This window comes from Hippichthys cyanospilos, chromosome 9 (genome assembly GCF_059441005.1).
Source record: "Hippichthys cyanospilos isolate Australia breed blue-spotted pipefish chromosome 9, RoL_Hcya_1.0, whole genome shotgun sequence".
Taxonomy (NCBI): domain Eukaryota; kingdom Metazoa; phylum Chordata; class Actinopteri; order Syngnathiformes; family Syngnathidae; genus Hippichthys; species Hippichthys cyanospilos.
Genome location: NC_142377.1, coordinates 15,026,144 through 15,040,388, shown reverse-complemented (window position 1 = coordinate 15,040,388; position 14,245 = coordinate 15,026,144). Strand labels below are relative to the sequence as shown.

The 14,245-nt window shown below is 38.6% G+C and overlaps 1 protein-coding gene across 10 annotated transcripts in view; it reads right to left on the bottom strand.

Annotated features, from left to right (window-relative positions):
- Window positions 1-14,245, bottom strand: part of LOC148419079 (uncharacterized) — a 35,619-nt gene that overhangs the window by 6,843 nt on the left and 14,531 nt on the right. Inside the window, exons 3-13 of one of the 10 annotated variants that reach the window (XM_088423128.1) lie at window positions 7,454-7,507; window positions 6,318-6,371; window positions 6,060-6,134; window positions 4,874-4,927; window positions 4,738-4,791; window positions 4,567-4,650; window positions 3,389-3,442; window positions 3,191-3,277; window positions 2,852-2,960; window positions 648-2,579; window positions 339-479 (exon numbers count right to left, since the gene is read on the bottom strand). The exons of 3 other annotated variants lie outside the window; for them this stretch is intronic. In XM_088423128.1, the coding sequence (XP_088279254.1) occupies window positions 339-479; window positions 648-2,579; window positions 2,852-2,960; window positions 3,191-3,277; window positions 3,389-3,442; window positions 4,567-4,650; window positions 4,738-4,791; window positions 4,874-4,927; window positions 6,060-6,134; window positions 6,318-6,371; window positions 7,454-7,507 (2,698 nt within the window). Of the gene's footprint in view, window positions 1-315; window positions 480-647; window positions 2,580-2,851; window positions 2,961-3,190; window positions 3,278-3,388; window positions 3,443-4,566; window positions 4,651-4,737; window positions 4,792-4,873; window positions 4,928-6,059; window positions 6,135-6,317; window positions 6,372-7,453; window positions 7,508-8,530; window positions 9,370-9,468; window positions 9,604-10,105; window positions 10,244-10,807; window positions 10,871-10,955; window positions 13,021-13,171; window positions 13,265-13,598; window positions 13,677-14,245 lie in introns of those variants that run through there. 6 more of the 10 variants (XM_088423129.1, XM_088423131.1, XM_088423130.1 and 3 more) reach the window with 6 other exon arrangements.

The following is a 14,245-nucleotide window of genomic DNA, read 5'->3' as shown; positions in this document are numbered from 1 at the left end:
AAATGTATTTGACATACATTTGACACATTATACATCCTGCGTTTGGGTAGCAAGCAGCTAACTGAAATTTATTTTTCAGGGCCCTGCAAGTTTTCTAAGTGTCAAAGGTTAACTCCAACATGCTTGAACCCTCGTCACGTTGCGCTTCATCTTTCGCACCCTCAATGCATCATGTTTTTATATATATATATATATATATATATATATATATATATATATATATATATATATATATATATATATATATATATATATATATATATATATACACACACACACACACACACACACACACACACACACACACGCACATACCAGTTTGCATTTCAGGAACCCACCCTGGTCTCCCGAGTCCTGTTCATGCGTCGTGCAGACTGACGCTGGATCCAGATCTTCACCATGTTCAGGCAGTGGTCTTGTGACCTCTTTGCTGATGGCCTTTGAGTCACTGTCACCATCTTCACTAAATGATAAGCTCTCTAGAAAAAAGGTAGTCATAAGAACAGTGAGCAATCAGACTCCAAACCGAAAAAACTGGTCTGTATTTCTACAAAGTGACCTTCGCTCACAGAACCATTGACACAAGCTAGAAAGGTTGCGCGCGTGTTTGTGGCGGTCACACGACATTAGCTAACATTAGTACACACCTTCAATTTCAATTTCATCCAGCGATTTTCCTTGCATGCCAGAAAGATCTCCTTTCTCAACACACAATAGCAGTTTGGATATCTTTGCCAACTGTGCGGTTGGGAGTGGCAACCTGTAGGAATCCTGATGGACTTGGATATCATGTCCCAGGAAATTTGCAACCTGGTCGAGCTCCTTTTTTTTCAAATGCAGTATTAGTGAGAGTGTGGCCATGTGTTTTCGAAGATGAGTGGACCTGAGGAACTCTGGCTGTTTTGCTCCACACCGTCTCACATGAACAAGCAAGCTATTATCTCCCTTGTAGTGGCCCCGGCTTTTTGATCTTCCAAATAAAAAAATATTTTCATCTGGGACACCACATTGCTTCCTTTTGCTAACCAGTAGTGAAAGAGAAGCTACCACAGACGGGGCAAGAAGAACCCCCACCTTTCCCTCTTTGTTCCCAACAAGTTCTACTACGGTGAAATAGTTGCACAACCTCTGCTCTAGGCTGGACAGGCTCATGGCTACATCTTTGTGCAACGGTGATTTGTCCCTCTCAACAAAACTTTTGATGAGCATGTTTGCGACTTCTTTAGCGTGCCTACGATTTAATACGATTATTTGTGCTAAAGTAGCTTGAGCAAGCTCAACGTAGTCCGTCGTATCGGCTTTCTTCATCAAGTTAGTAGCTGCTCTGTGTGCAGTCTCCTGGAGGTACTGGTGAAGTATCTGGACATCCTCCGTGAAGGGCAGTGTCATCGGTTTATTAGACTTGGCACTGCTCACGGTGTGCCGAGCATTGCTGAAAAACAACTCACGCCACTGGGACTGATACAGTTTCATGAATGCTTCAGTGGACTTCACCAATTGGTCATCTTCGGACATTACCGCACGAAAATGACTGTTGTTGCAAATTTTCTTAAGCGTAAGTCCCAATCTCAAAGCTAGGCTTGGTTTTTCAAGGGATAGGCTTTTTTGATTAAACCCAGCAAGTTGCTTCACAGCTTGAACAACTGTATGAAAGTTTGAGGGCTTTATGGCTTCTTCCATGCTGTTGATAGAGAAGTCAGCACGCAGACATACCAGCAGTCGAGCCGCTTCCCGGAGCTTTTGATGAATATATTCATGCTTTGTTGTGTCTTGTCCATGTTTATTGTCCAGGGACTGGGCCAACTGAATAATGGATACGTCGCTGCGCACAGCCAGGCCTATATCATCCTTGCTAATTGTGCTAAGAATCTTCCACATTCTACTTGAGAACCGTTGACCGAATAAAGTCTTTTGGGCTTGTCTTTCTGCTTCTTCATCCGGATTCTGACTTTCTGGCTTAAAAAGACATTTTTGGACATGTCTGGACATTTCTTTGCGAATGTAAAATCCCTGACAGTGTACACAGTGCAGAAAGTTTCCAGCCACAATAGTTGCTTTTGGCCTCCTTTTTACTTTTAACTGTCCTCTTTCACCTTCAAGTATGGCAGAGTTGTGTTGAAAATTCCCCTTGTTTCGCATTTTTACAAATAACAATTTGCGTTCCTGTGAGTTTTCAGGGAGATGAAATGCATATGAAACTTCAGGGTGAGACATGTGCACTTTCAGGTGGCGAGTCAGTCTACTTTGTGGTTTACCACATACAAAACAATAATTTCTGTTGGTCAAATCAAGAGGAGGTTTTTCATCTGTATTCCAGATATGCTCGTTTGATGAGTCTTTGTTAGAAACTTCTGAATATGGTGTTTCACCAGTAGTGACTTCTGCGAGCTTTGCAGGAAGGGGCAAACACGTTGATGTGCCGGCTTCGTTTGATACGTCCGTGTCCGAACGAGACTTCAAAATCATGCCTGAATCTGAATCAGAGTCGGATTCATTGCCACTGTTCTCATCGTCGACAAATATTTCACCCCCATCTTTCTTCTGTTTGTAGCAGGATAGATGCCAGGCTCTTGAACAAACTGTAACAGAGTTATAAAATGTTAGGCCAATATAACTTATAGTTACAGTAGCACAGCTTCAATAAATTATTTTATTCTCGGAGCCAATCAGTAATATAGGTTATATCGTGTAAAAAAGGTTACCAGCACTTAAGTATTTACACTGAGAGAACCATAGTCAGAAGCAGAGGTGCTGTGGTTATTTGAATCATGGCTCTTTGTCTGATCTCTGGCTATAATGGCTTAATGTGGACTCTTATTTTGGAAAAAACAATGATTTCAATTTTCTTTACCTTTGCATCTGTATCCGGTCGGTGTCAAAGAAGCTATAGGTCCCAAGCATAGAACGCACTTGTCAGAGGCAGTCAGTGTTGTGGTCTCAAGAAAGTGTTTACAACAGTCCTGAGTATAAGATAAAACATCTCTGTAGAGCATGTTGCCAGAACACTTCCAAACCATACTGGATTGCACACTAAAATAATCTTAAATGAACAAATATAAACAGAGCAAGTATGACTGCAATAATCAAGTGTTCGACAAGTTTTTTTGTACATCAAAACATTACTCGTGACTTGATAACTCTTACGGTCTTTGAACTGTAATTGATACTGTTTAGAGCTAAAGTAATTTACCATTTTTGATCTGGTCTGTGGCATTAGTACTACACTCGGTTCACTCTGGCTCAGGGTCACTGAGGAGTCACTTCCTTCCATCATGCACTGTAATACAAGAGGATTATGGGGGACAAAACACACACAGGTTGGAATCGTACTCAAGGGAAAAAGTTAAAGATTGAAATCAATTGAAATTAATTTACCAACTGAATTTACCTGTTCAACACCTTCAACCTCTGAGTGTTGGGATGACATCTCTACATCAGTCTGCTGGAAAGAATAAAGAAAGGGGGGGATGAGAAATCTAACTCAGATGGCCATACCGTTGTAGGCACAACATCATAGTGCTGATTCAAAGTGATACAGGATTTAAAAAAAACAAAAAAAAAACAGTTTTATCTGGCCATTTGGTCGAAAACAATAGCGTACAAAGTACTGATATATTGTAAGTATAACGATTCACCCACAGATAGATGATATGTGACTGTGAGACTTGTAGATGTAGTGCGGTGAAATAACACTTTAACTAATGCCTATTTGAACACACACATACAGAGAGGTGAGTGTGACTTTAAAACTTCTATAGTGATAGTTTTGGTGTGAATATCAGCATATGCCAGTGTCAGTGTAAACCATATACATACTCAGGTGGGGACACACACACATACGCACTCATATGGATGTTGGTGTGACTTGGTGAGATATGCTAAAATGACAGTATAATACACTATATATCCAGTTGACCTCACTCAAGACTCAATATTAATAAGTAGACTTAATATTAATAAGCAGAACATAGAAAATAGTTGTTGAACTCTATTAGAAGTTGGAGTCTAAATGATACTTATTGGCGCTGGAGTGATTTACCTTATCGAACTGGTAAGTGGCTCTGCGTTATAGAGGATCAAGAATCACTTTGTTTTACTTGGTCATTTTACCGAATCTGCTAAGGGTTGATAAAGTGTCAGTTTATTTATTCTGATCCACAGATAGGTGAAAATACAGTATGTAATTGTGAGACTTGCAACAAGAGGTAATGCCACTAATAAAACTCTTGAATCTTGAAATAACATGCGTACATGAAAACACACGCAGGGAGCTGAGTGTGATTTTTAAACTTCTAGCGCGAATACGTTTCGTGTGAAAGTCAGTATATGCCAGTTCAAGCCATATACTCAGATGTACACATGCAAGCACATATATGCACTTATATTGATGTTGGCATGACTTAAAATGCTAAAATGACTATAATACACTATAAATTCTGTTGATGACACTCAATAGTCTATTCATATTAATAAGGCACAGATATGTTTTTCTACTGGTGACTTGACACAGAGCATGGAAAATAAGTTGGATTCTAAATGATATTTAATTTCATTAAGGTGATTTACCTTTTCAGAACTGGTCAGTGGCTCTAGTACTGGACTTGGTTTAGTCTTGCTTAAGGTCATCAAGTCCATTTTCTCCATCTCACACTGAAATACAGGAAAATACACACAGGTGCAATCAAACCCCAGGGAAATATTTGATAACAAATTTTAACAAATTTAACTTATACGTACTTGTTCAACATCTTCATTTTTTGAGGGCTGGAGAGGCATCTCTACATCAAGTTGCTGTAAAGCGAAAGGAAGTAAAAATCTAACTCAAATGACCAAACTTTCGGAGGCACAACACGTAATATCACAACAGATGTACCTGTTCAATATCTTCATCTTTTGAGGAAAGGAGAGGCATCTCTACATCAAGCTGCTGTAAAGAGAAAGGAAGTAAAAATCTAACTCAAATGATCAAACCTTCAGAGACGCAACACATTATTATATCACAGCAGGATACATGATCAAGAATCATTGAGTTTTACTTGATTATTTCACAAACAATACTCAACCAAGTACTGATTCAGTGGCAGTTTATTTATTCTGATCCGCAGATAGGTAATAATATGTGACTGGGAGACTTGTAGATGCAACAAGATGAAATGCCACTTTAAACCATACGCCTACGCATACACTGGGAGATGAGTGTGATTCTTAAAATTTCTACAGTGAATATTTTTTGTGCAAATGTCAGTATATGCCAGTGCAAGTCATAGGCTTGGTTTATGGCTGATGCGTGAACGCTCGCGTGGAATCTCGCCGGCAAGTGTTTTGCAGCACTTTATAAACGGTGCGGCAGTCAGACGATATTCTCCCACACTGTAGGTGGCAATAAATGGAATCTATGGCATACAAACAACACTACTCTATAACTGAGGTAGAGTCAAACAATCAAAATTCTTCCAAGCTTTTTTTTAACAGACTCCTCAGCTCTCCCCAGTGTCCATGCTTGCCAAGGAGTTTTTTGTGGAATTAAGGTCACGTTAGTCCTTTTTAGCCAAATTATAAAGGTGAGGAAATTCCATAAGCAGTAGTTCGTCCGCCATGTTTCCCATGCGGTAAAGAAGTTCTGGAAGGTATGCTTTGCGGAAAAACTGATTCGCGCAGAGGGGTGTGGTTGCCGAAATGTCATTTTGATGCGTGGAGCCACACGGAGCTCCCAGACGTTCAAGCATAAACCAAGCCATATAGATAGTCAGATGGACACACATATGGATGTTGGTAATAATATGTGATTGTGACACTTGTAGAAGCAGTGAGGTGAGATGTCACTTTAGACCATATGCAACATGAACAAAAGCACACACCATGTTGGTGTGACTTAAAATGTTAAAATGACTGTATAATACACTATAAATCCAGTTGATTACACTCAAAAGTCCATTAATATTAATAAGCCTCCAATGTGTTTTTCTACTGATGACGTAACACAGAACATGGAAAATAATTGTTGAACTCTGTTGGAAGTTGGGTTCTAAATGATACTTATTGGCGCTAAGGTGATTTACCTTTTCAGAACTGGTCAGTGGCTCTAGTACTGGAACTGGTTCAGTCTCACTCAAGTCACTTCTCTCCATCACGCACTGAAATAGCAAAATGCAGGGTCAAAACACACACACACACACACACACACACAGGCGCTATTAGTCTAGGAAAATATTTGATTATAAATTCACTGAACTTGCAGGAATATGCATGAAAGATAACCTTTTACAGTTTTTCACTCCCAGTGATGCTGTTAATGTGTATTCAACAAATCGATGTACCTGTTCAACGTCTTCATCTTTTGAGGCCAGGCGAGGCATCTCTTCATTAAGGCGCTGTAAAAAGAAAGGAAGGAAAAATCAAACTTAGATGCCCAAACCATCAGCGGCACAACACATTACATCACAGTGCTGATTCAGTGTTATAGAGGATCAAGAATCTTTTTACTTGGTCATTTCACAAACAATAATCCACCAAAAACTGACTATGAGACTTGTAGATGCAGCAAGGTGAAATTAAAACCATGAACACACACACAAAGGGAGAGGAGTTTGATTTGTAAACTTCTACAGTAAATACTTTTGTGTGTATGTCAATATGTGCCAGTGCAAGCCATATATGCAGTTGGGCACACGCACATGCACTCATATGGATGTTGGTGAATGTAAGACTTGTAGATGCAGCAAGGTGAAATGTCACACTAATCAATATACTACACGAACATACACAAACAGGGAGGTGAGTGTGGCTCAAACTTCTGCAGTGAATAGCTTTGGTACGAACGTCGCTATATGCCAGTGTAAGCCATATACTCAGATGGACACACGCACACACACAAGCACTCATATGGATGTTGTCGTGACTTAAAAATGCTATGAATCCAGGTGGTCAAGAATAGCAATTCAGAAAATGATCAAGTCTTCAATAGGCTAATGTCTACACCAAAACATTATTGATAACTTGATAAACATCACTGGAAATAGTTGTGGAACTTTAAATGTATTTAGCTAGATAAATACATAGCCTTTGTTATTATTACACCTGCATGTACAAGGCAATACAATTTTGACTTAAGCTCTAACCATCCAAGAAACATTCAACACAATTGCCCGACAAGAAGACAAGACGGCAAGGACCAACGCCATGAGGTGCGCTCTGCTAACAGCATGAAACTTGTTACAGGAGGAACTGAGAGAGAGAAAAAAAAAAAAAGTCCTCAGCCATGTCCAAAATGAAGGGCATGACTAAAGTCTGGATAGAGAGTACATGGACAACACACGCAGGTGCAATCAGTCTCCGAGGAAATGACCATGTTTGATTACAAATTCACTTAAGTTGTAGAAATATGCACGAAAGCTCAGGTTCAACTCCCAGTGTTAACGATGCTGTTAAATTTATATTTAACAAATGGATGTACCTGTTCAACGTTTTCAACTTTTAAGGGTCGGGAAGACATCTCTACATCAGGGAGCTGTAAAGAGAAAGGTGCGTGGGGTGAGGGGAGATCAACCTTCAGATGATCAAATCCTCAAATGAACACATTAACTAAAATACAGTAATTGATTCTGATTCTATAATTCACTGCAGATAACCATGCATCTGATTAAGTGAAACAAATGTTGAATTGTGGAAGGTGAAAGATTTAGTTCTGACTCAAATGGCATTATGGGATTTAGCTTACATTTAAATGCACTAATGTATAGTAGTTCACATCAAGTCCAAGTTTGTCTTGACCAAAAAAATCAACATAAAAGTCTTGCTTTGTTTTTTGGATCAGAACACGTTTGTCTTTGCATTATTCTTATTAATTTTGAATAAAGAGGTTCTATACTCAAAGAAAAAGTCAGGGTTCTCATGTTTAACGGCAGCACATACAGCGCCTTACAAAGCCATCTCATCTGATCAGCGAAATATCTTCTACACATTGTCCTCTCTGACGTTTGTAAGGGCGAAGGCCAAATCAGTCCTCAAGGGCCTGTTTTAAAAGGCACAATACGCATAAAGACACTAATTACTTATTAAATACATCAGTATGTGAAAGAGTTACGAGGGAATCTATCAACATGTAGAATCCTTTTGATGTGCAGTTTGTGCGTCCACCAAGTTTTCTATAAAGACACAATTATTATGGTGGAGCAACTGTTTTGATACAGACACAATGTATTTATCTGATCCATTCAGGCCTAGGATGCAGCAAACGAGGCCAAGCAAGCAGTAAAATTGGATATTTAAACAGTGATGTGCTGTTACGTTTCCCTTTGCATATAAACTAATGCAAAAAAAGTCCCATTTTTTTCCACCATGTAAACTAAAAAGTTCAACTAGCTGCCCTTCTTGAAAAAATAACCTCATAAAACTAAAACCGACTATTCACATACAATTAGCTGTATTTACAATGATTATTTAGTACTTACCAACAATGTCAGTCCAATGTCGCTTCTGCGGCAGTTAAAATCGGCGATTCCAGTGCTTAGGCATGCCAACATCTACATCATGTCGCCGCCCCCAGCGTGTGTTTTATGTGTTTGTGTGAGAGAAAGTGTAATATGAAAAAAATGACCAGGCAGGATAACATACACATTCACAAAAACTCACAAAAAAGATGAGGGGACTACACTGACAGTTCCAAAATTCATATTTAGTTTAGAAATTAAACAATGCATAATTGTTTCAGCTGAATAGAAGGCTCACATTTCCCTTTTTATTATAGAAAAAAAACGTTTTTTTAGTCCTAAAAAACATGCACACACACACACACACACACACACACACACACACGTTTTTTCTTTGCAATGGGGACATCCCATTGACATAATGCATTTCCTAGCCCCTTACGATCACAAGAGGCCACAAAGAGGTAACCGAAGACAGCGTGTAACAGAAGTGTAGTAAACAGTAGAGAAAAGAGGTTGGTAGGTCTGCTGAGAACCATGGCTGTGATTGGGCGTCAAAATCAAAGAAATTGACAATTTCCGAACAGTATAAAGATTTTTATTTTGTGCAAATGAAGAATGTGCGATGAACAATAAATAGAACAAACAAACAAAAAAAACACTCACTATGTACATTGAAAGCAAACAAATCAGGGAGTTGCTAATCAAAAAACCTAGTTTTTCTGCAATTTCTTTTTGGCAGCTGAAATACGGTTGTAAACATAAAATCTGAGGCTATTCCAGTCCCTATTTTTAAGGGTTTCAGATTCTGCCCTTAAGCATTGTTCACAGTCCATTTTTCCAGGGGGGATGAGCGATTTGATGAACTTCATCATATGCCTCTCCACTGCCTGTACTTCTGTTTTCTGCCAGCGAATGTTCTTCCTCTTTGTGACTTTGCCTTGAAGTAATTAGAAAAAGGAGTTTTGTTATTGTAACAATAAGTCCAAATTTAAATGCAAAGTATAATTGAAAAAAAAAAAACACCAACAACATCAACCTTTAGAGGAATGTTTCTTAGCACTGACTCCTGATGGAAGATCATCATCATCATCCATTGATGGTGGCTTGCGCCTCTTATGTGGTTTGTGACTATTGGGTAGTGTGCCACTGCTCCCAGTTTTCTGCAGGTGTGCTCCAATGAATACATTTTTTTTGTTGTTTATTGTGTGTAAAATGAGAACTGAGGTTTTATCACAATTTTTATTTCAAACCTTCTTATTATTTTTCACATCAGTTTGTGTAATATGTTAAAAATGGCCAAACACAATAATGAAACATTTGAAAATACACGTCTGTACTTGAATCAAATAAAATGCTTCTTTTTGCAGTGTTATATTCGAAACTTTAATTGTTATTATTTTCTGAAGTAATATTCAAATCTCATTTCATCTTGAGCTCACGAAATCAATTGCCCAATTAATGGCTCATTTCATAAACTGAGTGTCTTGGTCCCCCCCTATTATGGCACTCCATTTAGCTTTATTATTTCAATTGATCTTAAAGTCTCATTACATGTACTTCAACAGTATTGCTCATTGGTCATTGGTATCGGTGCCAATTTTTTAGATATATTAGAATAATGAATAGTTTTAGTCCGAATTTAGACAAAAAAGTGCATTTTGAAAACAACCAACCTTTGAAGGAACGCTTCCTAGCTCTGACTCTCGATGGCATTTCATCATCATTATCATCTGATGGTGTGCCTTCCTTTTGTTGTACTGTTGTGTGTTTCTGCGCAGTTTCAGTGTGTTCCATGGGTGGACCTGTCTCTTCTGTTGGTGGACAAATGGAAAGCAACCTCTTTTCATCATCTTATTGCATCTTTACGTAAAACAATTTTAAAATGTGTTTAAAAGTATATAACCAAAACGCATGTTAATAGAAAATCAAGAGCCATCATCTGTTATGTAAATTATAGCAAAATTCTAACAGTGTTAAACCTGTCCCAGAAATGATTTTATCATCATAATTCACTGAATGTTTTTGAATGCTTTCAACATGTATGTTGTCTACATAAGTGGCATTTTATGCACATTTTGTCAACACTACTGATTATGTGATCACTTTTGGCACAATAATGGTATTTTCAATAGCTTTGTATTGACAAAAAAAACAAAACAAAACTGAAGTTACAGTATATTTGTAGTGTGGCTTTTTTTACATCATGTGTCAACGTGCCAATTCACATATTTTAATTAATCTGTCTTTTTTTTGACAGCACTACCATTGAATTCCCTGTGCTAAAACTCATTGATATATATTTACAGGCTGAGATTACAACCAAAGGCATATAGAAAGTTCATTAAAACATAAAAGTTTGACAGAAACGTACATACCATTATCAGCAGGGTTTGTCTCATGTATGCGCTCATCATCGTTGTCACTCTCCCATGCTTTTTCTGTGTAAAGCATACAAAAAAATGATCATACTTTCCTCAAACAAAAAGGAATACATGTCAAATCCAGAAAAGCCAAACGACATACCGTCTGGGTCAATCTTGACTTCATCCAAAGCTTTCCCATTAAACTCGATTACTCTTCCCTGCTCGTAAGCCATCAGAACTTTGCTGACCTTAGCAAGCTGCAAGGTCTTCTCAGGCAGTCTGTAAAAGTCGCTTTGGACCCCAATGTCAAGTCCAAGAAAGCAAGCCAACTGGTCCATTTCTGTGTTTGTCAAGTTGAGCACTGTTGACATGGTTGCCACAAGCTTGCTCAGTTTGGTCGACGTCAGGGCTCGGAGAAATAAGGCACCACATTGCTTTGCAAAGGCATTGAAACATCCTGATCTTCCAAAGTGCGTCATGGACCCTGGTCGTGCAAACATATAATTGTTGTCTCTCAGAACCCCACAATCTTCTCTCATTGACACAAGGAGTTCAACGGTACTCAGCATTTTAGGTGTGAGAAGAATAGGTACTGGGCGTTCACGCTTTCCACGAATAACTATAGTGGTGAAATGTCTGCAAAGTTTTTTCTCCACTTCGGAGAGTGCCCAATCCAGATCATCAAGTGGATCTGAAGTATCTCTTGCTAGAAATGCAGATAGGGGCATGCTTGCTACCACTCTCTCCCTGCGCCGGTTAAAGAGCGTGAGCTGAATGAGAAACACCTTTGTCAGCTCTTTCCAGACTTTTGCAGAGGGACAATCAAAGAGGAATTTGGACCATTTGTCTTGCTGTTGAGAAAGGTATGCATGCAGTTTTTGGACTTCTTTCGTGAAGGCTATGACATTGGGCATATTCATCATTGATTTCTTGGTGTTCTTCGATGTTGCAGTTGAGATCAACTCCTGCCACTTTTCCTGATGGACTGCTTCGAAGTTGCTGGCATCCTTAGCAAGCTTTTCATTTCTTGACATTATACCTTTTGCTTTTAAGAGTCTGCTTATTTTAAATAAGGAGTGTCCAAGTTTACTTGCTAGTGACGGAAATAGAAAGAAGTTTGATTCTGTATCATACCCGCAGGTAAACTTGATAGCTTGAACAGTCTCCATGTATTTTTGTGGATGAATGAGATCTTCCATATTTCTCAAGGAGGTCACTCTCCTGGCCCCCTGAATTAACCTTCCCAGTTCTTGCATCTTCTCTCGCACGTGATCTTTACTCTTTGATGAGGTACCTCTTTGATTTAGTAAGTGTTGGCCAAACTCAATAATGACTGGGTCATTTTTTATTATACTTGAGATTGGGTCAGGATTCATGGCAGTAATTATTTCCTGCAACTGTTCACTTGTGCTTTTTGGCACAGGTCCTGTGTATGTGCACATGACCTGAACAAGGTTCTTTCCTGGTTTGGGGGCAACTACTCCAGATTTAAGTCGACAGTTACGTACATGTCGCCATAGAGCTTTGCGTGAAAAAAGTCCTTGACAGTATGCACAGTGCATAAAGTCATTTCCCTGTGTCTCTTTAAGAGGACGTTTAAGTGGCACTAATTCTCCCTTTCCTGACTCCAAAACAGAAGCATTGTGGACGTAGTTTCCTCTGTTACGAATATAAATTAACAATTTTCTCCTCTCCTTTGAACCCTTCGGAAAGCTTACAGCGCACGCCACATCAGATCTATTATCATGTGCATGTTCTAAATGCCTTGCCATCTTGGCATACGGTTTTGAACAATACAGGCAATAATGTCTCTTATCATACACTCTTTTTCCACCCTTTTTTTTACATCGACCAACAACTACGGTGTCCATGCTTTGACTTGTACAGGGATCTTCATCTGCTTCACTGGGACAGGGTTCTTCGTCTGCTCCAATGGAACAGAGTTCTTCTGCTTCATTACCCCTGAGTTCCTCCTTTGTTCTGATTTCAGATGTTAGGTTCAGTCTGGCAGATCCCATCATATCTGGTGTTGTCAAGTTGCAGGTTGGGGAATCCATGGTAGGTTTATCAAAAGGCAGATGTTTTGTCGGTGAGGTTGCTTTGCATTTGATGCTACCCTCATGCTCAGTATCACTTTTACAGGTGGTATCATTGAGCAAATCATCTTCATTCCATGGCGTAGAATAAAATTGTTTATCTGAATCTTCAGGAATGATGTCTTTCATCTGAAATAAAAGCAAATATTGTTACAATTGTATAAATACAAGAAAACTGAAAAGGAAAGAAAATTTGATTCATCTACTCCTGAAACCATTAAAAATGTTTTTATTTAGAGTTACAGTAAGCGAGAATGAAAAAAGTGAACAGATCATGTACCTCCTGTGGAGTGTTGATTGGCCTGTCATCTATCTGACTTGGAGGCAGAAAAGAGGGTATAGATTCCACATTTATGATGGTCAAGCTGGTCATCTATAAAGACATGGAATAATGGTACAGATTCAGCATCTCATCATTAATCAAGGGGCCAATAGCTAATCTGATACAAGTTCTGCAGAAGAAAATACGGAAAAAAATGAGCAAACAACTGTTCAAGCCGAATCTGTCTTGAATTAACGCCTGACACGGAATTCTGAATGAAATCTTCAAAATATGTTTTCATCTTGCATACTCCTTCTTCTGCAGGCAAACTCCGGTGGCTTTCATACATCTTTACACCAGCAGACTTTGTGGGAACATTTCTTTAACTCTCAGATACAGAAAACAGAAATCAAAGTAAGCAAAGAAGTGACTGATATGAACATACCAGTTGAACGTTGCTTGAACCAGCAGCATCAAGACAAGGATCTTGTAAAGCCATACCATTGGCTGGATCATTGGTCATCTGTAAAACATTAAAAAAATAAATAAATAGATAAAAAATAAAAACAAAAGCATTGTAGAAAATTATTCAAGGAACCAGTTGTCAGTCTAAAGTAAACCATATACAATATAAAGCAGATCCACAAATCAACACAGAGAACAGGTTCATTGTAAACATTCATTTCTATCTTGCCAAACTGTGTTTTCACAAATCTTAAAATCAAACATTCATTTGTGGGTCATTTCTTTATATGTTTCAGTTTCTCATGGGGACCAAATGGCCAGTTTTGACCCAGACACTTTTTCACTGAAAGGTGAGTGAGAGATGTGGGGACATTGAGAGTCCAAAATCAATCACGATTAATAAGAGTATAAGCAGCTTGATGCATGACATTTGCTTGAAATCTATAGCCGATAAAAACTCGTCATAGGTTATGCCATATGAATTATTTGTTAAAGGTACACTAAGATTTAGTCCTTTACTTTGCAAAAACATGCAACTACGCTATGAAAACCGTGCAAAAAAAGTTATAATTAAATCAGGATATTGATTAATGCGAGATAATTGGCTACTGTCGAGAATTAATAACT